The 26825-nt window shown below is 39.2% G+C and overlaps 2 protein-coding genes across 6 annotated transcripts in view; both read left to right on the plus strand.

The window, feature by feature from the left end:
- Window positions 1–4198, plus strand: part of iffo2b (intermediate filament family orphan 2b) — a 47177-nt gene extending 42979 nt beyond the window's left edge. For all 4 annotated transcript variants that reach the window (XM_069918742.1, XM_069918745.1, XM_069918743.1 and 1 more), the window contains one exon: window positions 517–4198. In XM_069918742.1, coding sequence (XP_069774843.1) covers window positions 517–622 — 106 coding nt within the window. In that variant the 3' untranslated portion in view covers window positions 623–4198. The remainder of the gene's footprint in view (window positions 1–516) is intronic.
- Window positions 4199–10438: 6240 nt separating this feature from the next.
- The window catches only part of aldh4a1 (aldehyde dehydrogenase 4 family, member A1), a 44871-nt gene continuing 28484 nt past the window's right edge, over window positions 10439–26825 (plus strand). Inside the window, exons 1-7 of one of the 2 annotated variants that reach the window (XM_069918747.1) lie at window positions 10439–10787; window positions 17752–17845; window positions 18521–18613; window positions 21406–21453; window positions 22691–22846; window positions 23523–23672; window positions 23842–23916. In XM_069918747.1, coding sequence (XP_069774848.1) covers window positions 10747–10787; window positions 17752–17845; window positions 18521–18613; window positions 21406–21453; window positions 22691–22846; window positions 23523–23672; window positions 23842–23916 — 657 coding nt within the window. In that variant the 5' untranslated portion in view covers window positions 10439–10746. Of the gene's footprint in view, window positions 10788–10911; window positions 10988–17751; window positions 17846–18520; window positions 18614–21405; window positions 21454–22690; window positions 22847–23522; window positions 23673–23841; window positions 23917–26825 lie in introns of those variants that run through there. The other variant, XM_069918748.1, reaches the window with a different exon arrangement.

A 26825-nucleotide genomic window follows, 5' to 3' on the forward strand; every position in this document is an offset into this window, starting at 1 on the left:
TACATAGCCAACTGTTCTCAAATTTGACTTTGTGCTGGATGAATGAATAATGACCTCTTTGCCACTGCTGTTGTTTCTGGATCTCCCAAGAGTCGTAGAATGGTTTTCATTTGAGAAAAGAAGAACAAATGGACATTAAGGTGTTCAAATGTATTTTTTTATTAAGAGTAAACAAGTAGGGAATCGTAATCTGAGGGCAATGATTTATAATGGCAAAGGGACTGGTGGAAGATGACAATTTTTAATAAAATGTGTTGTGCCATCTGAAGATAGGTAATTTTTAAAAATAATTGAATTGATATTTTGGCAGTGGCGGGGGGTGGAATTTGCAGACATTTAGTTGAAGAGCAGTAGGGAATAATTGAAAAAGGCCAATGCAGGCATAGTCAGCAATATGCTTTCCTCTGTGCTTTAATTTTATAAATTTGCAACTTTTAACATTTAATTTGAAATTATTCCTTTTTTTTAAATTTCTTCCATCTCACACCCCTTCACCACCCCATTCCTTTTGAACAGAAATTCCCCGTCATTCAGTTCCGCAGCAAGTAGCGACTCAGGAAATACAGATGATATCACAGATGAACTTGAGCGTGATGGGGAAGGTGATAATTCTGTGAGCTGATGAATGGATACAAATGAAAATGAACAATCTGCCTGTACCCACAGCAATCACCTTTTAACCCTATTTTTGGTTGGGTGCAAAGGGCTTTGTTCATATGTACATATTGTGAAGCCCTGAGCATTGGTGCTGTACATTTGTATAGTTGTACAGAATATCATCAAACAGAATTGGAAAAGCAATGATGACTTCCCGCCTGGTGCAGAAACCCACCATGAAAACTACTATGCAAGTGGCTTGCCTTGCACATCAAGTTCTTTCATCTTGTTGAGGGAGCCGAGTTCCACAGCATTTCAGAAAGAATGCAGAAGTATCTTTGAAATGCATGTGGCAGCTGATAATTAACTGTATGGAATACGGAAATAATTGTTTATTCATGCTATTTAATAGATAGCATCAGCAGGGGCCATTCTGGGTTTCTATATATATCCTTAACATGAAGTGTTTGGTTCAAATTGTTGTAACAAATTATGAATTTACTTAAAACAGTGTGAACTGATTGTGGTCTATTCAATCTACACTGTAAGATGGTCACACCATAAAACTCTACTGTCTTTATTCTCTGCAAACCAATGTTGCTAAAAAAAAATGGATATCGTGTCCTGTACAGAATTGTTATTTCATTGGGTTGTATTTAATGTTAAATATTGTCAGGATTATGAGAATGTACAGTGCTGTATTTGGGGATAAATTATTATACAATCTATATAGGTTGCTCTTCCAATTTGAACTGTCTTAAATTTATAGATGGGATGCTGTATGTTTTATTGAGTTGCTTGCCCTTATTCCCATTTTTTAAGGGACAGCCATAGTGCAATCAGTAGCACCTTGAATATACCTCTCAATGAATTGTTGAGCTTCATTTCCACAGTCTGAAAAGAAGTAGATGGAGTCTATATCAAAGCTGTACAGAATGGGAACTGATTGGAGTGTCTGATTTAGGACCCTGAATCATTGATCTGTTCTGCAAATATAACTGTTTACATCAATTACAATCCCTAGAGAATCCTTCAACAATTCAGTTTAAACTAAACAAGGATACCTCAAGGTCATTTATGCATAAGATTAGTTTTTAAAGAATGTTTTAATGCATCATTCACTGACCAGCAGTGATACTGCCTCAAGTGATTAGAGTCTGGATGTGAATGGACCAGAAATAGGTGGTACTACAGAGTGTGAAGCTTTTAAGCCTTTTCTCTTGTAATCAGTGGACCTTTCTGACACAATTTTGAATGGAAGAATGTTGGTTCACTGATGTCTTTTGCCCTTCATTAATTTATCTTGCATATTATTTGTTTTCAGAACGAGTTAGTTGAAAATGTATCTCCGTACTCAGGGTATACATCTATTAAAGAGAGGGGACAGGCATATGATCAGAGTTGGAAACTGATCATATAGTCATCAGTAATGCCCTGCCTTGGGAACACGAACAAAAAAAAAATTACTAATCAAAGTAACAATATTGAAGAGCTTTGATTTTTAGCGACCTCCCTCCCACCACTGTTTTCTATTTGAAAATTATACATTTTCTCATTCTTTGGGAAATCAGGTGATGAAGTGGCCTGTTAATTTTACATGGTGTTTGATAGGTTTATAAGAGAAACATCACAAAACTAGGTGGTTCTGTGATCAAAATGTTTCATCTGTCTAGTTTCTTTAGACTTTCATCAGCTTTCAGTCATGGGAATAAAATTGAATTAGCTTCTATATTTTTGTACCTTAATACACTTCCTGGATAAGATGTATTATTATAATATTTTAATATAATATTATAATAATATTATAACATAATTACTAGTTATCTAACAGGAGAGTAATTCTTAGTTATTGCTTGATGTGATCCTCTAGTTGAGTTTATCTTTGAATGTTAAGATTGATGGTCTCAGGCTATAATAGTGGAAAATGGTCCAATTGGTGGTGCTCGGCTCTATTTGTTGGAGTCTGTGGCAAATAAAAGGAGAAGCAGCTTTACATCTAATTTGTTTTCCAACTTGCCATGTAGCAATGCCAAGACTGGAGCCAAAGTAAAGGATTTTGTGATCACCAGATTATAAAAATATAAAATTATCACTCAGAACAAAAAAGTAAGTTCCTTGAAGTGTTATAGTACCTACCATACATTTAATTCACTATTGAAGTAAGAAGTATGATTTAAAGCAACCAAAAATAATTCTGCGTTACAGATTTTAAATATTGATGACCCTATAAATGAAAATGTCCTGATTTTTCCCGTGGATTAGTGTTATATTAAAATATGTATTTAAATTTTTGTCACTTGGAAACTCCGTTCTTCCATTGAAAATGCTCATCGGGTTTGAGAAATCATAAAATGCTGCCATTTATTTCCATCCTTAATTACCCCAGAGGTGAGGAAACAATTGAGAGTCAACTCCACTGGTGGGTTAAGAATCGTGAGATTAAAAATGACAGATTTCCTTCTCTGAAGGCAATTGATAAACCAGATGGGTTTTCATGACTATCTGGTAGATTCATAGATACCATAACAATTACTGCTGCTTTTCAGACTTGTTTAATTGCAATTAACTTCCTCAATTGTCCTGCAGGGCTTCAAACTTGCATCTGTGTATCAGTTGTCCAGGCCTCAGTATACAAGTCAAATTATGTAACCAATATGCTATCATATCCTATCTAACCTTCATTTATATTATTTTATCCAAGCAGTCTACTCTAAGGATTTGAATATTAAAATAGGATAGGTTGAATTTAACTGTTGTTTATTATCTCATTATACATGTTGACTAATTTCATTCTCTTCTGCCTTGATGGTGGTGTTTGCTTTTATATTATTTTGCAACTGGCTTATCCAGCTGAATGACAATTTTATGATCTCTTGGAGGCAGCGAGAGAGAATGAAAGCTTCATCTATAAAAGACCTAGCCAGAGCTAAAGCCATCCGCAACAGGCGACCAGGCTGGTATTACAGCCATCACAATGAGACATAGCCTTCATTTATTTGATATGGAGCCAGAGACAGACTTCAAATAGAGCAAGCAAAGTCGAAAATTTCATCATGGAGAGATAGAGCCGTATTCTAACCTTCATCTGTCAGGAAGAAGGGTTTTGGCTATAGGAGATGTGAGACTTGATCTGAACCTTAATCAAATCTGTAAGAGTGACAGCCAGGATCAAATCCATTTTAATCCTTCCAGAATAGACCTGCTTGGTCAGTCTTTAACTCTGAAAGAATGAACTATTTAATTGTGTTGCTCACGAAGGAAAGATCTGTAAAAAAAGATGTCTGATAATATTTAGTGAACGCTTATTAGCATGTTATTTATCTCTGACTCTCCCTCATCTGGGACGTGTTCACTGCACAGGACATTTTTCTACCTTTTTTCATGGAGTTAAACTGGGCAATTTGAAAACTTTTATTTTGTAAATAGTATAAGTATTATTTAAAGCTGTTCTCATTTGTTGAATTTCAGAATTGTAATGGGTTATGTTATTAAATATCTATCTATGAAAGGATAAAAAAAATTGTCCATTGTTGGTGTAGGAACTGATCAGACTGCTGGATACACTAATTTTAAGTTCGGAAAATAAACTTTATTCTCTCCAGTTCTTGCTTCTGTGGCGATCCTCTATGCAATTGATGAAATGTTGAAACCCATGAACCTGCAGATATAATTTCAATTCCAGTAATTACCCACCTATTCTCAATTTAGGATTGGTTTGTCTGATGAGGATGGATTTATAATGATCAATGAGTTGACTATTCTGAATATTTTGTTTTCTCATTGTGGGTAGGGCTGATGGTGCTTGTGGGTAAGGGATAAAATGTAGCAGAATACTATTTTGAAACATTTAAGCTTGGAGGAGAGTTCTCCAATTGACTGCTGAGTGAAAATGGTAGAAGAATTCTGACAACTATTGCTGCCACCATGTGGCAATGTACAAATGATAACCTGCAGTTCTTGCCTGCTCTTAGTAATTTTATTTAAAGTATTGTGCTAATTTCAGTGAAATGAAAGTCTTCAATTGCTGTAATTGTAGTAACTGCACAGTGGAACTCAGCTGGTTTTGCAGCGACCATAGGAGGTGAAAGATATATTACTAATGTTTCGGGCCTGAGCCCTTCTTCAAGGATTAAGCAAAGAACAGGAATATGTCAGAAGAAGACTGATGAGGGGAGGAGTCCAGACCAGCATGGTAATAGGCCATTTCAGCCCACAATTAACCTACAGCCCTGGTACATTTTGAACAGTGGGAGAAAACTAGAGCCCCCAGGGAAATCAAACACAAACATGGGGAGAACGTCCAAACTTCTTACAGACAGCATGGGATTCAAACCCTTGTCCCGACCGCTGTTGTAAAGGTGTTGCGCTAACAGCTAGACTAACAGCGCTGCCCTTGAATAACCAAAGGTGACATTTGAATACAAAATTACACACTTCTGATTTCACAACATGAATGTACAACCACAGGATGGGCAGTTGTCAGAACACACTCTTATTTGCAGTCTACAGCTTGTGTTCCAGTCAAGCAAAAAACATGATGCAAAAACTTGATCCCCATTATTTATTGAAACTGGACATTTCCTTGACTTCTGAAATTGTATAGTGAAGGGTAACAAACTTTGAAGTTAAGTACTACTGGTGATGTTCCATTAAATGAATGTGTAGAAGGAGAAGTACTTAGTTTTGTTTGCCCTCTAATGCATGAATAACAATGGTCTTGCTAAGTGCATGTTTTAACTGCTCAATCATGAGTGTTTTTATTTGACGTTTGAATACATTGAAGAGTGCCTTAATGGTGGGCACATCTGTTCAATTGATAGAAACTGGGTTTCCTATGAAAAGTTATCTTCTGTGGGCTATTTTGAATCAAGCCTCTAAAGAAACTGCATATTTTTTTGTGGTAGAAGATATCATGAAACTGGCAGAAAATTAAAATTTTCAACACATAATTTCTGGAGTGGAGTTACAATTGCTCATCAGTTATTGTCCTTGTGCTCCAACAGTGCATTTTGAATTTAAACCAAAAAAAATTGAGCAGTGTAAGTACAAATTTACATAGAACATTACAGGCCCTTCAGGCCATGATGTTGTGCTGATGGACAGAAACCTACTCAACTTTCCCCACCTTACATCCACAACCCTCTTTTTTGTATCCACATGCCTGAGCCTTTTAAATTCCCCTACTGTACCAACTTTCCCCACCATCCCTGGCAATGCCTTTCAAGTGCCCACTACTCTCCAAGTAGATAAATCTACCCCTGAGACCTCCCTTAGACTTTCCTCGCCTCAACTTGGACAGATGTCCTCTGCTACTCAGATCCCAGGTAAAAGGTATTGGCTGACACCCTATCTATGCCTCATAATTTTATAGACTTGACTATCAAATCACCTTTTGTCCTTTGCTCTAGAGAAAACCCCAAACTATGTTTACCTTAACATGTTCTCCATTCCAGACATCATCATCCTTGTAGATCTCTGCACCTTCTCCATAGCTTCCACATCCTTCCTGTAATGAGGCAACCAGAACTGAACATAATATTCCAAGTGTGGTCTCACCAGTTTAATGGAGCTGCAACATTACCTCGTGACTCTTAAACTCAATGCCCTGATAAATGAAGGCCAGCATACCATCAGCCTTCTTAACTACCTTATCAAACTGTGCAGCAACTTTGAGAGAACTATGGATTTGGACCCCAAGGTCCCTCTGTTGAGAATCCTGCCATTAACCATGCTCTGCTCTGCTTTTAAGTTTTACCTTCCAAAATGCATCACTTCACATTTATATGGATTGAACTCACATTTCTCCCCACTCTGCATCCTTTCTATATCCTTTTGAAACCTATTACAATCTTCTATACTATCCTCAACACCTCCAACCTTTATGTCATCTGAAAACTTACTGACCCATCTCTACATCCAGGTTAATGAATGATAAAAATTTCTGAAAGATCAATCAAATCTATTAGATTTCTTTTTGGGGTGTGACTTGAAAAATAGATGCAGAACCAGTAGATGTGGTTATTTGGATTTTCAGAAGGCTTTTGGTAAGGTTCCAGGCAGTAGATTGGATAACGAGGTTAGATCATGGATTTGGGGTGATGTGATAGCCAGTGTGGGAATAAATGTCTCAGATTGGCAGTCTGATGATGGGGTATTGCAAGGGTTGGTGCTTGACCCCCAGACAATCACTGTATATCAATGGAGAATCACAAAAGTGGCAGATGCTAAAGTTTTTTTTAGCAAAGAATTGCTGAAGGAACTCAGGAGGTCAGACTGTCTTCTTGGCAGAAATGGTTAGCCAACATTTTGGGTCTGATCCCATTATCAAGTGTGGAAAAGATTCACAAGGATGTTACTAGACCTGGTGGGCTTGAGATACCAAGAAGACTGGATAGCCAGGGGATATTTTTCCCTCAAGCTAAGGAGGCTGAAGACTGACCTTTGAGAGGTACATATAATGATGAGGGGCATAAATAATGAGAATGGTCAGTCTTCCCAAGGGTATGGGAAATTAAAATGAGAATGTACAGATTTAAGGTTAAAGGAGAAAGGGACACCTTTTTTCATGGGGATGATGAGTATGTGGCACATAGCCAAAGGAAATGGGAGAGACGAGGTTTTTTTAAAAAATGAAAATGTACGTGGATGGGAAAGGTTAAGAGAGATGTGGGCCAAATGCAGAAAAATAGGACTAGCTCAGTTATATGGAATGATATGCAGTGGATATGAGAGTTGTCCCTACACTCTCCCCTCCATCCAGGGCCATAAACAGATCTTCCAGGTGAGGCAGAATTTCACATGCACTTCCTCGAACCTAGTTTACTGTTTTTGGTTCTCTCTATTTGACTTCTACATTGATGAGACCAAATGCTTACTGAGGAACTGCTCTGTGACAGGTGCCAGTTGGAACTCCTAGTTACCACTCATCTTGCTTCCTCTTACTAATCCCACTGGTTTGCCAAGGTGAGGCCAATTATAAATCTGAAGAACAGCATAACATATTCTGCCTAGGTAGCTCAAAACCTAAAAACATGGACTTTTAATTTTCCAATTTCAGGTAACCCCTGCCCACCCCATCTGCTGATACTGTTTCCATCTGTCCTTTATCTGCTCTTAGTTTTTGAAAATTCCTAAGGTTCTCCTCCTTTACCTCTCCACTCTTCCTCTCACATTCATTTGCCCAGTATACTACTACCTCTTAGCCCCTCCTTTGTAAGCTTGCTATCCACCGCTTCCCACTTTAGCCTCTCCTGATCCAAAGTTTGACTGGCTGTATCAGGATCTGGTATGGGGATGCCAATACCCCTGAGCGAAAAGCCCTGCAAAAGGTAGTGGACGCAGCCCAGGACATCACAGGCAAAATCCTCCCCACCATTGAGAACAGCTACAGGGAATCCTGCTGTTAGAGAGCAGGAGCCATCATCAAGAAGCAAGAAAAGAAAAACCAGATTAGAGCTAGATAAAATAGGGAGAAGGTACCTGAACATATACTATATAAGTGGGATGAAAAGCTGGTGCACATAGGAATTCACCAGTACGGCACCATCTGTGCAACATTTGGAAGAAGATTTATGTAGAAAGGAATAAAACAAATTATCAACTACCACAATTAATATTGACGCAATAGATAACCTTTCCTTTAGAGAATGGGAGAGAAAAGGGATCAAAAGAATAGAAAATAGTTTTTCGGGAAATAAATTATCTTTTGAACAAATGAAGGAAAAATATGGTATAACTCACAGTACAATGTTTGCATACCATCAACTGAAAACCTACTTGAAGGACAAATTGGGAAGCAGGCTGAGGTTACCAGAAGGAAGCAATTTTGAATATGTGATTACAGACACAATGATAATTAGAAGATTTATAACAAACATGTACATCAACTGAAAGAGAATGAGAAAACAAGCTATAAACCCAAACAAAAATGGGAACAAGTTCTAAACATAAAGATAAAGAATGAAACATGGGAAAAGCTATGCTCTGGAACTATGAGAAATACAATAAACACGAAGTTACACATGATACAATACAATTGATTACACAGGCTATACACCATGCCCCAAAAGTTAAATAAATGGGACCCAACAGTATCAGATGTTTTTTGCTGTAAGAAGGAAATGGGAACAACAGAACATGCAATTTGGGCATGTGAGAAAGTGGAAAACTTTTGGGAAGATCTGAATCAGGTATTAAATAAAATCACAAAAAGCAACATACCAAAAAATCCAGAGATCTTCCTTCTAAGTAATATAAGAAGTAAAGAACTTGGACTCGATTTGGATGGAGCACAAAAAAGATTTATTATGATAGCCTTAGCTGTAGCAAAAAAATGTATCATGTCAACCTCGAAATCAGAAGATAGCCTGAGAATACTGCAATGGTACATAGAAATGAATAAATGTATTCCATTGGAAAAAAATAACATAATTTAAGAAATAACATCACAGTATTCGAACAAATTTGAGAACCGTACATGGAACACAAGAGAAGTCCTACCGTGGACCTCCACCGCCTAAAATGACAGAAGGAGAAGACAAAATGAACTGACCCAGTATGTAAAAGTAGAAGACACAAATTTCTTGTTTATTTTCATTGTGTGATGACATTGTTTAATGGGTTTAATGCATTGTATATGTTGAACATTGAGTGGGTGGGGAAGGGGGTGGGAAGGAGGGGGGGAAGGGAGGGGGGGAAGGGGAGAAAATGACATGGTGTATATTCAAGAGGGAAATGTTTGTGTGTATTTTGGTCAGTATGGTTCATAGTGTGAAAAATAAAATTTTTAAAAAACAGGATCCACACCATCCAGCACATGCCCTGTTCTTGCTGCCACCATCAGGAAAGGGGTATAGGTGCCACAAGACTCACCACCAGGTTCAGGAACAGTTGCTAGCCCACCACCATTAGACTCCTCAACAGCAAATAGGCTCATTTAAGGACTCTTACTTTTGCACTTTATATTTTTCTCTTGTATTGCAGTTTGTTTACATTTATTTGTATGTATCTTGAGTAGTTTTTTTGCACTACTAATATAGTGGTAAGTCTGCCTTACCTGCATGAAAAGGAATCTCAGGGTTGTATGTGATGTCATGTATGCACTCTGACAATAAATCTGAACTCTGACTGATCATTTTTCTTCTGGCCTGAACCGCTGAAACCTTCCAAGATTCTAGCATCTGCAGGTTGTATTCCTCTATTATTATGTTGGGATTCGATTACAGAAAATGTCTCACTGTAATTATGTAACGTCTTGGTGAAATCCTATCTGGACCATTGTGTACTGTTATGGCCTCATTTTGATTTTTTTTTAAAAAGGCCATCTAGTACAGCCTTTAATAGAGTGCAATGAAGAAGTGGAATTCGTTCCTCATTGGAGGCGACCTCATTGAATATATTTAAGACTAACCTGGATAGATTTCTGCAGAATAAAGGGAATTAAGGGATTTGGAGAAAAGGCAGGTCGGTGGCGATGAGCCCATCATCTCATTGAATGACAGAACAGGCTCGATGGGCCAGATGGCCTGCTTCTTGTGTTGCTGGTTCCTGAAATGGAGTTGCTACACAAGTAGACTGGGCTTGTAATCTGCAGAATTTAGTCTAACACTTTCAGGCCTAGACAATGCGGTTGCAATGCATTTACAGATGGTCAGCATCCGCAGTTTACTTCGCTTGAGATCTTGGTGCTGCTGCTTGCGCTCTCGTCAGGTCCGAAGCTGCCCTCAGCTCAGGAGTGCGCCCCCACGCGCCAGCACGCCGCACTATGCTTCCGCTCTTGTGATAGGGCGCAGATATGGAAGCGCGAAGCTCATTGGTCAATTCTGGTTTCGGCCGGTGCCAGCCCCCATCCCGAGGGATTTGCGCCACTTACGCACGGAGCGGGGGTGTGAAAGGGAGGCGCGAGACAGAACAGCGGGGAACATTGGGCCGTGACCCCGCCGCTGCCGAGGGTGCGGGGAAAGAAGGACAGTGGCGGAAGGGCCGGCCTGCCGGATTCGGACAGCTGACTCTAGGGAACGCGACCTTGCGACCGACCGGTGACCCCGACCACGTGGGACAGCGGGCCCCGCGCCGACCCCATACCGCGTCCTCTGCGCGCCCCTCTCCCCTCCCCCGCGCCGCACTCCTCCTCCGAGTCCCACCACTGCCATGTTAAGCCTGAGGCGGCTCCTGACCAAGAGCCGATCGGGGTGAGTGAACCTGAGGTCTGGAGGCTGTACTTTCCACGCAATGGGAGTGGGGAGGGGTGGGGAGTAGGGGGAGAGGGGAGGGGAGGGAAGGGGTGGGGAGGGGATCCCGGCCTTAGGGACGGACGGCAGTAAACCTGCCCGCATTGAAATCCCCTGTCCCAGCTGCTCCGGGGCCTCAATATCTCAATGCGAGGGGAGAAGTAAGAGTAGACCTTCATCTCCTCATGCCTGTTCTGCTAATTTGTGCCTTAATTTTCTTAATATGCAAAATATTATTGATCTCTGAGCCTACACACCACTTGTGGAGTCGAGGCTTTCACAGATTTAATGCGTACCAAATGAGGACATTTCTTCTGAGGCTGTGTCCCTGATGCTCAAAATGTAATTCCTGTATCTACTTGGCCAAGCTTCTTCACAATGTTCAGTGTTTGGGAGAAGAATTGATAGAGGGGGAAGAAACAAGAGTAGAGGGGACTAAGGACATGATGGCAGGGGAGGAGGGAAAGCAGCAGTTATTTTCTGTCCAAGATGAACCTTGGTTCATCTTTATGGTGATTGATGGGGTCCAGTCAGATCCCCTAATCAGTTGTGTGCAGAACTAGGAATACTGAATTAAAGGAGACAGATGGTTTGTATCCGAAGGAAAGCTGGGATAATTTGATATTGGGTAGGAACACCATTTGTGATAAGGAGCAGATCAACAGAAATGCCATGTTGAAAGGAAGCAGCAGAGGTGAGGCAGTATGCATGAGGTTTTGTCATTGGCGTTGATCCAAGTAGATTTTTATGGATTACAGGAATGTGCATAATTAAGAGAAAACTTTTAACAGAATCTTTCTGATTGAAATCTCTTATTTGTAAGTTGGCAAGATGGTGTAGAGAGAAAACGTGCAGTTTCCCCAGTTAGACTTATAAATACCCGATTTTAAAACTTGTAAAAGTTGTTAAAAAATAGTATTTATAGTGGAGGATTGAAATGGCTACAAACGTGAAAAAATCAAAAACTCAGTTACAGAAGAAATTACCCTATAAAAGTGTTAAAGAATTGAGGCCTACCTACCCACTGGAGTTCCCAAGCCTCAAAGGACCCCTGCTCGGCTGAGTATTTCACCAGCGCCGATTGCATGTTCGCAAGATGGTGCTGGTTCTGTGATGAGCTTGGTTAGCCCTGACTTGCTCCCCCGTGAGAGCGGGCAGATCAGCCGAGCAGGTACAGATGCGCAAGCCCGCAGTAATGCCTGGTGGTCTGGGGGCTTGCAGTGTAGCATCGGAGGACGCACCTGTGCAGTCAGTGACTCTTTCGGGCATGCACGGTGTGTTGCGAGTTCGGGATTTACTAGAGAAGGTGTGGGCTATGGGGGAACCTGAAAGATGGCGGGCTGACGAGGTTGGCATGCTGTCGACGGGTATCCAGACCCTCAGCTGCACTGGAAGAGGAACCATTGTGTCAGAAGAGGAGGAGAGCCCAGCGTTATTAGAATCAACACAGGAAGAATATATGGGGACTGGGACCAAAGAAGGTAGGCCTCAAGGGGAAATGATGAAATCTGGACTGGATTCTGTTGGAAGGGATTGCTCATCAAATGGAAAACATGTCAGTGCATATGTCTGCTCAGATAAATCAAGGATTTATGGAAGTGAAAACTAAAATGAACAATATGTGTGAAGAGATGACCTCTATGAAGAAAGATATGACTAGTTAAAAGTGATGTTAGTAGATGTATAAAAACAGTGGACACTACAGGATAATTTTTTAAAAATTGAAGAAGCTTTTTTTGAATGTAAGAACCAAGTGGATCGTAGTGGAGAATAGAAAAAGTGGAGTATTCTTTCGTGGATTGGGGGATTCAGAAGAAGGAATTCCTGAAGAAGATTGACTCATTAGAGAATCAAGGTTGAAGAAATAATGTAAAAATAATAGGTCTTCCAGAAGATATGGAAGGTTCAGATCTGGTAAAGTTTTTTAAGAAATGGTTTCCTGAGATACTGGGTAAGGAATTTTTTCCAAATGGTCTAGAGTTGGATCGAGCGCATAGAGCATTGAGGAAAAAACTGTTTCCAGGTCAACCACCGAGGGCAGCTCTGATTCGTTGTTTGAAATATCAAGATCGAGAAATTATTCTACGAGTTGCGGTGCAGAAGACATGGCAAAATCAGACTCCAATGATGGTTTAAAAGAAATTATTAGAAGGTGCCAAGAATTTAATTCAGCTAAAGATGTGATGTGGCGAAAGGGTTACAAGTTTGCCTTTTGTGACCCGGCTATACAAAAGTTTTTTATGGGAATTTTCAGTCTCAATTTTAAAAAAATGATCACAATGCATTAATTTTTGCTAATTCATTGCCAGATTTGCGAGGAAATGTTCGGTCGCCATTATCGTCCCTAAAAGGAGGGTAAATAGAAATGGGAATGGAAAGAATGGGAAACATGGAAAGAAGGTTGAATTGATGCAAAGTCTTCTTGATATTGAAGACCCGGAACAGTCATTGGGATTGGAATCGTTGGGTTGAATATGTCTGTATAATTATTTTGTGAAAGTCTGATTGGGGGGGTGGGGGGGGGGTGGATGACACTGAGACTTGATAGTCGTCTGCCACTAGTGGGTTTTACCACACCCCAATTTTTAGGGAGTTACTACTTTTTAGTAGTTTACTAAGTGGAAGTTTTTGTGGTATTTTTATATGGGGGTTTAGAATATTTAGGGAATTCGAAAGAGGAGTAATATTTTATAGTACAGTATTTACTGAAATGTCTAACTTGAACTTTGCAACTTTTAATGTCCAGGGATTGAATAATCCTATTAAGCGTAAATGAGTATTGGCTTATATTAAAAAAAAATGAAAGTTGATATTGCTTTTTTGCAAGAGACACATTTGACTGAAAAAGAACATATGAAATTGGAGAGAGATTGGTTTGGTCATGTATTTTCTTCTTCCTTCAATTCTAAGGCGAGAGGTGTAGCGATCTTAATTCATAAGAAATTACCGTTTGAATTAGAATCCTTAGAAGGTAATGCAGGGAGGGTTTTGAGGTTGAATTGTAAAATTTTCGCTGAATCATGGACTTTGTTAAATATCTACACACCTAATGTGGATGATGAAATGTTTATGTCGGAGGATTTTTTCTTGTTAAATCAGATCAAGGAAAATATTTTGGTTGTGGGAGATTTTAACTGTTTTAGATCCTTTGTTGGATAGGTCTCCAAAAAGTATAAGGAAATCAAAGACGCAATACAATTAGGGGCCTTGATGAAAGATTTAAATTTAGTTGATATCTGGAGGAGAGTAAATCCTACAGAGAAAGATCTCTCCTTTCATTTATTTAGACATGATTCATTTTCTAGAATAGATTTCTTTTTGGTATCGGTACATTTACAAGGTAGAGTTCTTCAAGCCGAATATAAAAGCCGGGTCATGTCGGATGATATTTTGTTTTTCTCTTGTGCACGTCCGGAAGTGGTGCAATTGTCTTATAGATGGCGGCTTAATACAATGCCATTGAAGAAACCAGATTTTGTTACTTTTGTTAAGGAACAGATTGCTTTATTTCTGGCTGAGAATATTAATACAGTAAGTAGTACTTTTGTATTATGGGACGCTTTGAAAGCATATTTGCGTGGCCAAATTATTAGTTATACTATGAAAGTTTTTAAAAAAACAATACGTGGCGGGAAGCTTAACATTGGAGAAACAAATTACTGAGTTGGAAAATGAATTTCAGAAAAATGTTGCAGAAGATAAAAAGGCAGCTTTAGTGAAATTGAAACTAAGTTATAAACCACTACAAACCTATGAGTATGAGTGTTTAATTAGTCGATCTAAGCAACGTTATTATGAAATAAGTGACAGGGCTCATAAAGTGTTAGCATGGCAATTAAAAACAGAACAGGCATCATGAATTATTAATGCTGTTAAAAAGAATTCAATAGTTACTATAAACCTTAGGAAATTAATGACCAGTTTTACGCATTTTATCAACAATTGTATACTGAGGGAAAGCAGAAAGCTGGTTTTGTTGATTCTTATTTATCTAAATTAAATTTGCCTGTTGTAGGAGAGGAGGAGGTTAGGGAATTAGAATCTCCATTTAGAGATTTCGAGATTAAAGAAGCTATACAAGATATGCCGAATGGGAAGTCACCGGGGGGGGATGATGGATTTTCAGCTGAATTTTATAAAGTATTTTGTAAAGATTTATTCTCCGTATTTGGAGATGTTCTACAGCAAATAACTGAGGATCAGGTGTTACTGGAATCTTGTTCGAGTGCTATAATTACTGTGATTTTAAAGAAAGATAGGGATCCATTGAAAGTATCTTTGTATAGGCTTATTTCTTTACTAAATGTAGATTATAAAATTATGGCGAAAGTACTAGCGAATAGACTTGCTAAATATTTACCTCAGTTGATACATGTAGATCAAACAGGTTTTATTAAGAATAGAAATGCGTCTGATAACATTCTTAGATTGATCACATTGGTCAATGCATCGAGACAGCAACCCAACCATAGGGTTGAATGGAATTGTTTATTTAAGGTGTTAGAGAAATTTAATTTAATTTTGGCCCTTATTAAAGCTTTATATAAAAACCCAATTGTTAAGGTGGTGACAAATGGTCAAATTTCTTTACCATTTAAATTAACACGGTCGACTCGGCAAGGTTGTCCATTATCACTAGCCTTGTTTGCATTGGCTATCGAACCATTAGATCAGACAATACGACAGAATGATAAGATTAAAGGGATAAGAATTGCAGATGATGAATATAAGGTTAATTTATTTGCGGATGATGTGTTGGTCTTTTTGACAGAACTGGAGCAGTCTTTGAAATATTTGCAAGATTGCTTGCTGAAATTTGGGGAGTTATCTGGATATAAGGTAAATTGGGATAAGAGTGAAATATTACCAGTTGGGGAAGGAGATTATTTGGAATATAAAAATATAAAATTGAAATGGTCAGATAAAATTAAATATTTGGGAGTAACAGTAAATGCAGATTACCAAACTTTATATAAATTAAATTATGTTCCTTTATTAAAAAGGATTAAAATGAATATTTTTCCTCGAATCCAATATGTGTTTCAGTTGATACCTTGTTTACTTTCAAAGAGTTTTTTTTTTCAAGATTTGAATAGCGTGGTATGGGAATTTTTATGGAAGGGGAAATTAGCACAAGTAGTTTTACATAAACTTACATGGAAATATGCATTGGGTGGTCTTCAATTACCTCATTTTCAAAATTATTATGAAGCAGCTCAGTTGAAATTTGTTAGTAGATTGATGGATATGGACCAACCTCTGAGTTGGGTGAAGGTGGAAATGGCTTGTATTTCTGAAGTTGAGGTACATCAGTTCATATTTAAATGGAATATTAATTTATTACGGGAATGTAATATGCTGGTATTAAAGCACCTGTTAAAAATATGGAGTAAAAGAAATATGGTTTTAGGGTCGAAGGATAAACTACCAATTCAAACTCAGTTATACCATAATCAACCTATTCCCTTTTCAATGTTTAATAATCATTTAAAGAGATGGAATTCTAAGAGTATAAAGATAGTTCAGGATTGTTTTGAAGAAGGACAGTTTCTTTCCTTTACTCAATTGAGGGAGAAATTTGATATATCTGTAAATTCTTTATTTGTGTACTATTAACTCAGAGCTTTGACAAAAGAGAATTGTGGTAAAGAGATTAATTTACCTATGATGACAAAATTTGAGTCCTTGATTTCCTCTAAACCAAAGAAAGGTTATATTTCGGATATGTATCAATTGTTACAAGATAGTTGGATAAACCGGAATGGGATGAATCTAGACTTAAATGGGAAAGTGATTTAAATTATATTTTTCCTGAAGACAATTGGGAGGTTATGTGCCACGACAGTGTAACTAAATTGACGAATGTAAGGTATGGAATGGTTAATTATAATTTTTTTCATCAGTTATGTTTGACTCCAGAGAAATTGAAAAAATATGGGTTTAGTAATTCGGACTCTTGTTTTTGATGTGGACTATGACTTGGAACTTTTTTACATGCTGTTTGATCTTGTGTTAAAGTACAACTATTTTGGGAAGGAATTAGATTGGTCTTGGAAATATTATTTAAGATTAAATTACCATTAGACCCGTCAATTTTTTTTTGGGTTATATGGTTTCTTTGAAGCAATTGGGGTTGGATAAATTTCAAATTGCATTTGTACATTTAACGTTATCTGTAGCACGAAAATGTGTAGCTAGTACTTGGAAAGATAATGTGGAGATTAACATAGTACGATGGCATAATGAATTAAGAACTTGTATTTCATTGGAAAAAATTACATGTAACTTGCATGATAATTATTCTTTCTTTGTTAATATGTGGTCTTCTTATTTGGACTATAGGAATTTGAAAATACTTAGAAATATTTTATATATTCTATATATTCTGTTTTGTTTTTGTATTTGGCTCCCCTTAAGGGAGCTGCCTGAAGGGTGGGGAGGGTTTTTTTTTAAAATGTATCTAAAAATTTCTTGCTGTTATTTGATTGTATTTTGTTTTTTAAAAAATCTTTTAAATAAAATTTGAAAAAAAAAGTGGCATGATGAAATCTAAAGAAGATACTTGTTGGTCAGATGGATTAACCAATCCTGAAGTAAATGATGTACCTTTTGACAACTTGATTACATCTGAATGTAAAATATTAAAAGCACTTTGTACTTTGGAGAAATGTAATGAATGTGAGGCTATATAGTAGCATTTGGTGCTTGGCATGGCACTGCATTCATGGAATGTTGAACCTTGCCTGTCCATATCTTGATGAAGAGCTCAAGCCAGAAACATTGGCTATGTATGCTTATCTCTGCTATATAAAATACACTATTTGACCTGCTGAGTTTCTCCAGCATTGTGTTTTTACTTCATCATCTATGGTGTCTGGAGCCTTTAGTGTTTTACTCCTGTAATTTGATTGTCCATTTGTTGCAGATTCCGTTTGCAACACACAGCTGCAGTAGCTGTAAAGAATGAACCAATCCTTGAATTCAAACCAGGAAGCTCAGAACAGCAAGCTCTATGGAAGGTGTGGTCATAAGCTTTACATAACAAAATGATGTAATAAATTAATGGTTGCATGTTCAGCAAGGAATAAAAGATGGCTTTAGTCTTGAAGGTAAACATTAGATTGGTTTCCTTATAATGTTGCAAATCATTGTGTCTGGACGATCCCATTTCCTCACTTTCTGTAATCTATTCTGTCTCACATCCACAGTAAAACCCCTATTATTCACTGTTAACCCTACGATGCAGCTGAATCTGAAAATGGAACTAATCTCATATTTTGTTATTTGAATTATCCTTACTTGTATTGTTGCACTGCAGTCCAACATTGATTCAGATGCTTTGTGCATCTCTAAGTTTCGATAACCTAGTTTTTGTTAACCTAGTTGTAACTGCAGACTCCAAGAAAATGGATTTGGCAAGGTAAATGAGGCATGGTCAGGGAGAAAGTTTGGAGAGTCTTCATCAGTATTTGACTATAAGCCATGCTGGGCTGAAGATTGAGAAAGTGTTAGCAAGAAGGAAATACATGGCAAAGAAGAATTAGAAATGTAAGGATGGAGGTGGGTGTGAAAGCCTGGGCTAACTTGTGCTTTGGGATAGAGTTTTGGGTTCTTGTATTTCATACAGTAATCTTAGATATGGAAATGCGATGCGTCCCGATGATTCTGATCTTTGATGAATTTGTTTTCATTAGGCTCTGAATAATCTGAAGAAACAAACACTTGAGATCCCTTGTGTTATTGGTGGTGAACATGTCTGGACTAACGAAATTAGATACCAGCTCTGTGTAAGTATTGAAAAATGAATGAAATCCATTAAGATTTACCTAATTGAGAATCCTTCTGGAGTCTACCATAGATCCTCAATCAAATGATTTAATTTTTGTTTGTCTGGATGTACCTTCTTTCCTCAAGTGGGATGAGGGGAGGTGTCAGTCAATGTCTTCTGTGCTCCTCCCCCTGCCTCTCCCCTCATTTTGTTCTCTTGTCTACATTTTGTTCAAACAAAATATTGGTTTTGTATCTTTAGCTTTGCTACATAACAGTACACTGTTTGACCTGTTAAGTTTCTCCTGCATTCAATCACAGTGTCTGCAAATTTACCCCTTGGTATTCAGAAGCCTGGATTCATCTGGATAGATAGATTTGAATTCTAGTAGGCAAAAGAGAAATGTAAATTTAATAAATCTTAAATTATAAACTCGGATCAATAACGGGGAACATAAAAACAGCAGATTTTCATTAAAAACATTTTGCTTCACTCATGTTCTTCTGAAAAGGAAATCTGCTGACCTTGCCTGGTTGATGTTAGCTGTATCCTAATGGACACTAACTTGGTTGATCAGAAGCAAATTATTATTAAAGGAATGTTACCCTGGAGAAAGCTTGAATGTTATATAACTCAAGTGTTAGCACATTTATTTTGATTCATAAATGGTTTGAACATGTTGGGAGTACAGAGTTGCTTTTTGCTTCTCTTCTTTCAAGTGAAACATTAGGCAGTCGGTCTTCTCCTCTTGTATGGACCACAAGGCCTTTGACCAGGCTGAACTAAGAACTCACAACCCACCTTCAAAATGGGGTTTTTCCACAAGCTTGCCAGCTTGTCCTGTTCTAGTCCCAGCTGCTGCTGCTGAACCGTAGAACTGCAGAACTGAATTTTCTCTCTCTCAGAGAAAATCCTATTTGACTCTCTGCTTGCAAAACCACATGGCCCCCTTAGATCAGCAAACTGCACTCAAACAACCTGCGGCTCCAGACCTAATCCTCCATGTTCTTTCATCTGTTGCTTTTCAAAACAAAAATCCATTAGTGAAGTCCCTTGGGAACTCTTCAAAGTTTGTGCAAAAGGCACTCTGAGCCAGGCCTGTCTGGCTTGAGCAGAGCTCCAGTATTTAAATGAGATCTGTTCTGAAGTGTTTGAATGTGACCTATACTTAAAACCTGCCACATTTTATCTCCTTTAAAACATCTATATACAATACAAAATACAACATAATCTGTCACAATATCAAGATGGCTTGGATTAGTGAAATGGACAGGTAGGTGGGAGATGCAGTTTTATTGGGAGAAAATGAAATGGTTTATGCACTTGATGGAAATATTATATGGAAGGCAGATAACTGGAGATTTAGAGATCTTTATTGCAGTTTTTTTTAAAAACAAACTTATATGAGGAGGTTTACATTAGAAATGCAGGTGCCTAACCTTGTGTCCGGAATTCCAAAAACTGGCATTTTATTCAGAGAGTGACATCTGCTCATCAAAGATGGAGTTTATCACCAACATGACACGATTCTCAGTCAACTCCCATGTATCCCATCACAATCTGCAACTTTATAAACACCTCCAAATCGTCTATACTGATGCCAGTCCAGTGTCACGGTGCTTTCGGTTGGCCTGGCAGCAGCTCAGTGGCTGACGTCACTACCTATAATCCCCCACACAGCTGAAACCACTGTACCAGCAACAGGGTAGGGGAACCGAGAAGGGGTCAGTTCCCCTGGTGCTGGTAAATCGGGGGCGGTGTGGGGGGGAGAGAGAGACAAGGCAGCGTGACTCAGGCGGCTGAGGTGGGGGAGAGATGGCAGCGCGACTCAGGTGGCTGAAGTGGGAGAAAGACGGTAGCGCGACTTGGGTGGGGGAGGGAGAGACGGCAGCACAACTCGGGCAGGTGAGGGGGAGAGATGGCAGTGCGACTCGGGCGGGCCTAAAGGGACGGAAATCAAAATAATTCCAAAATCTGGAAGGTTCCAAACAACGGCAGGTGATTCCGGATAAAAGGTTGGGCATCTGTAATTGAATTTAGAAATAACAAATGAAAGTATTCAGATATTCCCGAATAATGCAATTTAAGTAAACAAAAATGCTGGAGGCACTCAGCAGATTGTGCAGCATCCATAGAGAGCAAAAAGGAGCTGATGTTTTGGGCTTGAGCCCTTCTTTAGGAGTGTGGAAAATCAGGCTGAATAAAAAGGGAGCTGGGTGAGGAACACAGGCTATAACAGGTGAGAGGGTGAAAAAGAGAAAAAAGCTGAGAAATGTTAGCCGGGGAGGGCAAAGAAATATAGGACCAGCATTTAAGCCAGTTATCTGTTGACTGCTATGATGAAATCTCCACTATAGCATTGCATTCTAGCCCACTATCGAAATAAATGCTTTTTGCTTGTTTCTTTTTTTGTCAAATGCCTTCATTGATATGCCCTTTAATTCTAGAGCCATAAATGTCATATTTAACGTGGATTTAAAAAAAAATTAAAATGTCTATCAGACCCACTTTCATCTTTCACTATTCTGGAGAGAACAGCTGCACCCTCAGCTGCCTATATAAATAAAGTTCTTCCAACCCCATCTATATTCTTGCAAATCTTTAAAGTTCCCTCACTATGGTTTCGCACCTTTCCTCAGTTGTGGTGCTAAAAAATTCTTCCTGCTGTTTTGGGATCAAATGTCATGTGTCTTTTTATTTCTTAAAATTGTGGTCTGCTTGGCTGAACTTGGTTATGGATGATTGTTGGCAGTATGGTTTCATTGCATATTAGCTACAGACACATTGGATAAATATTTTCTTTTATTTCAGCCATTTAACCATTCACACAAGGTGGCCAAATTCTGTTATGCTGATAAGGTAGGTTGAGCAGCATGAATGACTGATGAGGAAATCCAGCAAAGTTTGCCTGGGTATTATGGATTTTACATTGTCGTTGTATAAGATGATCAAAGTGAATACCATTGTTGCCTCCTGAATCAGAATGATGTGTTTTGAGCTCTAAATCAGGCCACTGCACGAGTGCAACAATGAAGGCACGTTCCACTGTTGGGGGTAGCCACGTCAAATTGAATACTTCATTGGCTTGATTTTGAAAAGTAATCCCTTAGTGGTTTTTCGGGACTCCCTGATGTCATGGCTCATTTTATCACTAAATCAAAATAAACTAAAGGCAACAGTTTAATTGGTCCTTTGTCTTTTGGTATTATGGCACCTTGTTGCATATAAATTGCCCATCAGATTTTTCTTTGTTATTATTGAAGTACTTTGTTAAGTATTGAAAATGTGAAATGGACTATATGTGTGGAATGCCACGGGTTAAATTTTCCACGATTAATTTCATGCCCAGACCAAATTGAATGTGGAATGATTTACTGATCTGTAATAAAAGATCCAGACATTGAGAAATATGAGGTTCATTTGGAAAGACAACAGCTATTAACCTAATTCTAATCTGTTTCTTACATTGGCCTATAGATTGTTGCAATGCTGTTGGAAAAGCTCTGGTTATTTGAATGTATTGACATGAAGTAAACATTATGCAAAAGTGTCTTCAGCATTCTGAAATAATCAGGTGATCAACTGATCCAGTAACTCAAAGGCTGGCCTTAAATTTTAAGAATGTTTTAGTGAGGAAATGAGAATGTGAAATAAATTGTTGAGAGAGGTACTATCCACAGATGAGAAGACTGGGCCAATTGATCCTGAATCACCTCTCCCCTGATTTTTTTTTAAATTCTGCAATCCTATATTACATAGGGCAGTGGTTCTCCACCTTTTAACCACTCATATACCACCTTAAGTAATCCCTTACAAACCACAGAGCACCTATGGCATCCAGGGGATTTGTAATTAGGAGGGGATTATTTAAGATGGGATGTGAGTGGTGGTGGGAGGAAGTTGAGAACCACTGACATAGAACAATGTTAGCTTGTCAATTTAAAAAGAATCTAGCTTCTGAATGTGAAATTTTATTTTCTCACTTGATTTTTCACTATTTAGCTTGAAATAAGTATTTTAGTGTGAAATTTAATGTTTTCTTTATATTAACTTTTTCACTGGGATAAATGCTTAATCCACCTTTCTTCTTTTGCAGGATTTAATTAATAAAGCAATTAACACAGCACTGTCTGCCCACAGAGAATGGGATCTCAAACCTGCCGAGGATCGAGCTCAGATATTTTTCAAAGCAGCTGACCTGATCAGTGGGTCAAGACGTGCAGAACTATTGGCTAGAACCATGATTGGCCAGGTATATAAAATGGACGATCAACAGCAATGACATTATATAGGGCAACCAAGCAACTTTATAGTTATGGTTGTCTAATATAAAATGAAACAGTCCACTGCACCACCCAAATGTCTTTGTTATTGTGACCAGATTATTTTTTTCATTTGTATTAGTAAGGGAGTGAAGACTTCACTACCTTTAGGATCTTTTGAATCTGCTTAACAACCAACAGGGCATAACTCAGTGGTTCCCAAACTTTCACGGGCTGCCGCCCCCTTAGCTCCCAAGTCACATCCCGAGGTGGAGGGAGGGGGCAATTACAATGGTGCTGAGTGGGGAAGGGAATGGCGGCAGTGCTGAGTGGATAGTGGCAATGGTGCTGAGGGGGGGTGAGTGACACCAGTGCAACGTGGCGGCCACCAAAACCACCTCTCGCAAGAATGCCTCATGGCCATTGATGCCACCCCGAGTCTGGCTGTGGCAACTGATGGCCCTTCCAGAGACTGCAATGTCAGAAAATTACTGCACTGACTTCTTCATTAAGCTTTGCAGCAGATTGAAAGGACTGAAGGATCCACCCGCCCCCTTTTTCCTCACTGCCCTCTTGGATCTTTCTACCACCCACTTAGGGAATCACTGGCGTAACTAAACATTGATCATCTTTACAAAATGATTTTTTAAAATTTTGTTTCTTCAGGGTAAAACAGTTATTCAAGCAGAGATTGATGCAGCAGCAGAACTAATTGATTTCTTCCGATTCAATGCTAAATACGCTTTGGAACTTCAGCATCAACAACCAATCAGTGAATCACCAAGCACCAACACAACACTGTACAGGAGTCTAGAGGTGAGTGTATAACTAAGTATAAGCAAAAAGTAAAGAAACAAGAAATTTTATTTTTCTTTAATGGAAACGCTCAAGGGAAATTCTGTAGGTCAATGTATTGCAGTAAATGATCAATAATTGTATTTTAAGCATCAAGATCTGATACTGTGCTTTCCACTTTTTCTTGTAGGGCTTCGTAGCAGCTATTTCTCCATTTAACTTCACAGCAATAGGTGGCAATCTGGCAGGCGCTCCAGCACTTATGGTAAGAAACAAAGATGTAGTTTCATTAAATGGATCAGACTTTTAAAAAATATTTTATTTTAGTTTTCACAGACTTATAAAATTCAATTAACAAAGCATTCATGCACATAAGCATATCTATAGTCCGTATTTCTCCCAAGCCCCCCTCCACCTGGCACAGCAAATGAATTCCAAAAACTTATCTCGATCCCACTCATCATGAGGCACCCGACTCTATCAAGACCTATCATGAAATCACAATTGCAATGCCATTCAAAGAAAACACTAAAAAGAAAAGAAAGAAACTGAAAAGAAAAAATAAAACTAAGGACCTGAAAAAAGGGCAGGTGTGCCGTCTTTTTTCCATAATCACACCTCTGGCCTTACTGAGATCATTTAACCTTATCCTTATTTAAAAGCGAGGAAATCAGTCTGAGTACCAATGTACTGCAAGTAAAGTTGCCATACTCTACTGAATGTGTCATGTTTCCTCCATAGGTTGTATGTGATTTTTCTCCAGGGAAATGCAACTCTGCATTTCCATATTCCATCATGTGGTATTTAGCTGGCAGTCGAACTTGCATGAAACTGTTGTACACTTGCTGGCTATTGCCAAAGTGACCTTCACAAACAAATTATGGAATTTAGTCAATCTAAACTGCACTTCTCCAATATCCCACGGAACAGTTTCAGATTCTATGGAAAATAAACTCTTGTGATTTTTTTTATATAGAATATCCCCTTTAAGCACAACCAGACAGAGTGGACGAAAGTTTCCACCTCCACACCAGATCTAAAACACATTTCTGAGACCTCAGACTTTGATCTGTGTAGTTTGAGGTGTAAGGTACAGCTGGTGCAGGAAGTTATCCTCCACCATCCTGTATCTGGCATTGACAACTCCCGTCACACTGTCCAGACACAGGTCCTGCCACCATTCTTCATTGATTGTTGTACCCAAATCTGACTCCCATCTCTCCCTAGACCTTTATAGGCCTGGTTTCAGACTCTCACTTTGGAATATCTAATAGATCTTATAAATAAATTTACATGCATTCCACTTTCAAAGTAGAATCTCCATGTTGCCACATTCAGGCAGGGTCATTGCTGGTCCCAATTTTTCCCTCAAAAAAGATCTTATTTGCAGATAGCAGAAGAATGTTCTCTTAGACAAATTATATTTGCTTTTCAGTTGCTCAAATGAGATAAGATGGGGTTATCTGTTTAAGAGTAGTTTATAAATAAATTCTTCGGCTATCTCTTCACTTACTGAATGCAGCCCAATCTGTGTCCACTTTGGGGCCCCCTCTCCCTCAAACAGCGAGATGATAAATCTCGCTTGGGATACCCAAAAGTACTTTATAAAATCAGGTAATTTTAAACACCCTAATTTATTATTCCATGTTAACTTTTCCATGGAGATTCTAGCCACTTTCCCATTCCACAGAAACTTCCTGACACACTCGTTAATAAGCACCTTTTTTAATGCAATGCAATGGGTAATGACTGGAAAAGATATTGGAGCCTTGGCATCACCTTCATTTTGACACTGTTGACTCTGCCCATCAATGTAATGGGCAGAGTCCTCCATCTGACCAGGACTTCCTTAACTTTCCAGAGCAAAGGGATATAATTAAGCTTCTACAAATTACATGTCCTTATCTACTTTGACCCCAAGTACATTATGCGTTCCCACGGCTACTCAAACTCGCTGTTAAGTTGATACTGATTGTAAACCCAATTTGTCAGAGGTATAACCTCGCTCTTATTCCAAACTTACTCTGTACCTTGATTTTTTTTTTCTTTCTTTGGCTTGGCTTCGCGGACGAAGATTTATGGAGGGGGTAAAAAGTCCACGTCAGCTGCAGGCTCGTTTGTGGCTGACAAGTCCGATGCGGGACAGGCAGACACGATTGCAGCGGTTGCAGGGGAAAATTGGTGGGTTGGGGTTGGGTGTTGGGTTTTTCCTCCTTTGCCTTTTGTCAGTGAGGTAGGCTCTGCGGTCTTCTTCAAAGGAGGTTGCTGCCCGCCAAACTGTGAGGCGCCAAGATGCACGGTTTGAGGCGATATCAGCCCACTGGCGGTGGTCAATGTGGCAGGCACCAAGAGATTTCTTTAGGCAGTCCTTGTACCTTTTCTTTGATGCACCTCTGTCACGGTGGCCAGTGGAGAGCTCGCCATATAACACGATCTTGGGAAGGCGATGGTCCTCCATTCTGGAGACGTGACCCATCCAGCGCAGCTGGATCTTCAGCAGCGTGGACTCGATGCTGTCGACCTCTGCCATCTCGAGTACTTCGACGTTAGGGATGTAAGCGCTCCAATGGATGTTGAGGATGGAGCGGAGACAACGCTGGTGGAAGCGTTCTAGGAGCCGTAGGTGGTGCCGGTAGAGGACCCATGATTCGGAGCCGAACAGGAGTGTGGGTATGACAACGGCTCTGTATACGCTTATCTTTGTGAGGTTTTTCAGTTGGTTTCTCCATTAACAATGGCGTGAAGCAAGGCTGTGTTCTGGCACCAACCCTCTTTTCAATCTTCTTCAGCATGATGCTGAACCAAGCCATGAAAGACCCCAACAATGAAGACGCTGTTTACATCCGGTACCGCACGGATGGCAGTCTCTTCAATCTGAGGCGCCTGCAAGCTCACACCAAGACACAAGAGAAACTTGTGCGTGAACTACTCTTTGCAGACGATGCCGCTTTAGTTGCCCATTCAGAGCCAGCTCTTCAGCGCTTGACGTCCTGCTTTGCGGAAACTGCCAAAATGTTTGGCCTGGAAGTCAGCCTGAAGAAAACTGAGGTCCTCCATCAGCCAGCTCCCCACCATGATTACCAGCCCCCCCACATCTCCATCGGGCACACAAAACTCAAAACGGTCAACCAGTTTACCTATCTCGGCTGCACCATTTCATCAGATGCAAGGATC

Source organism: Narcine bancroftii, chromosome 2 (assembly GCF_036971445.1).
Source record: "Narcine bancroftii isolate sNarBan1 chromosome 2, sNarBan1.hap1, whole genome shotgun sequence".
Taxonomy (NCBI): Eukaryota; Metazoa; Chordata; class Chondrichthyes; order Torpediniformes; family Narcinidae; genus Narcine; species Narcine bancroftii.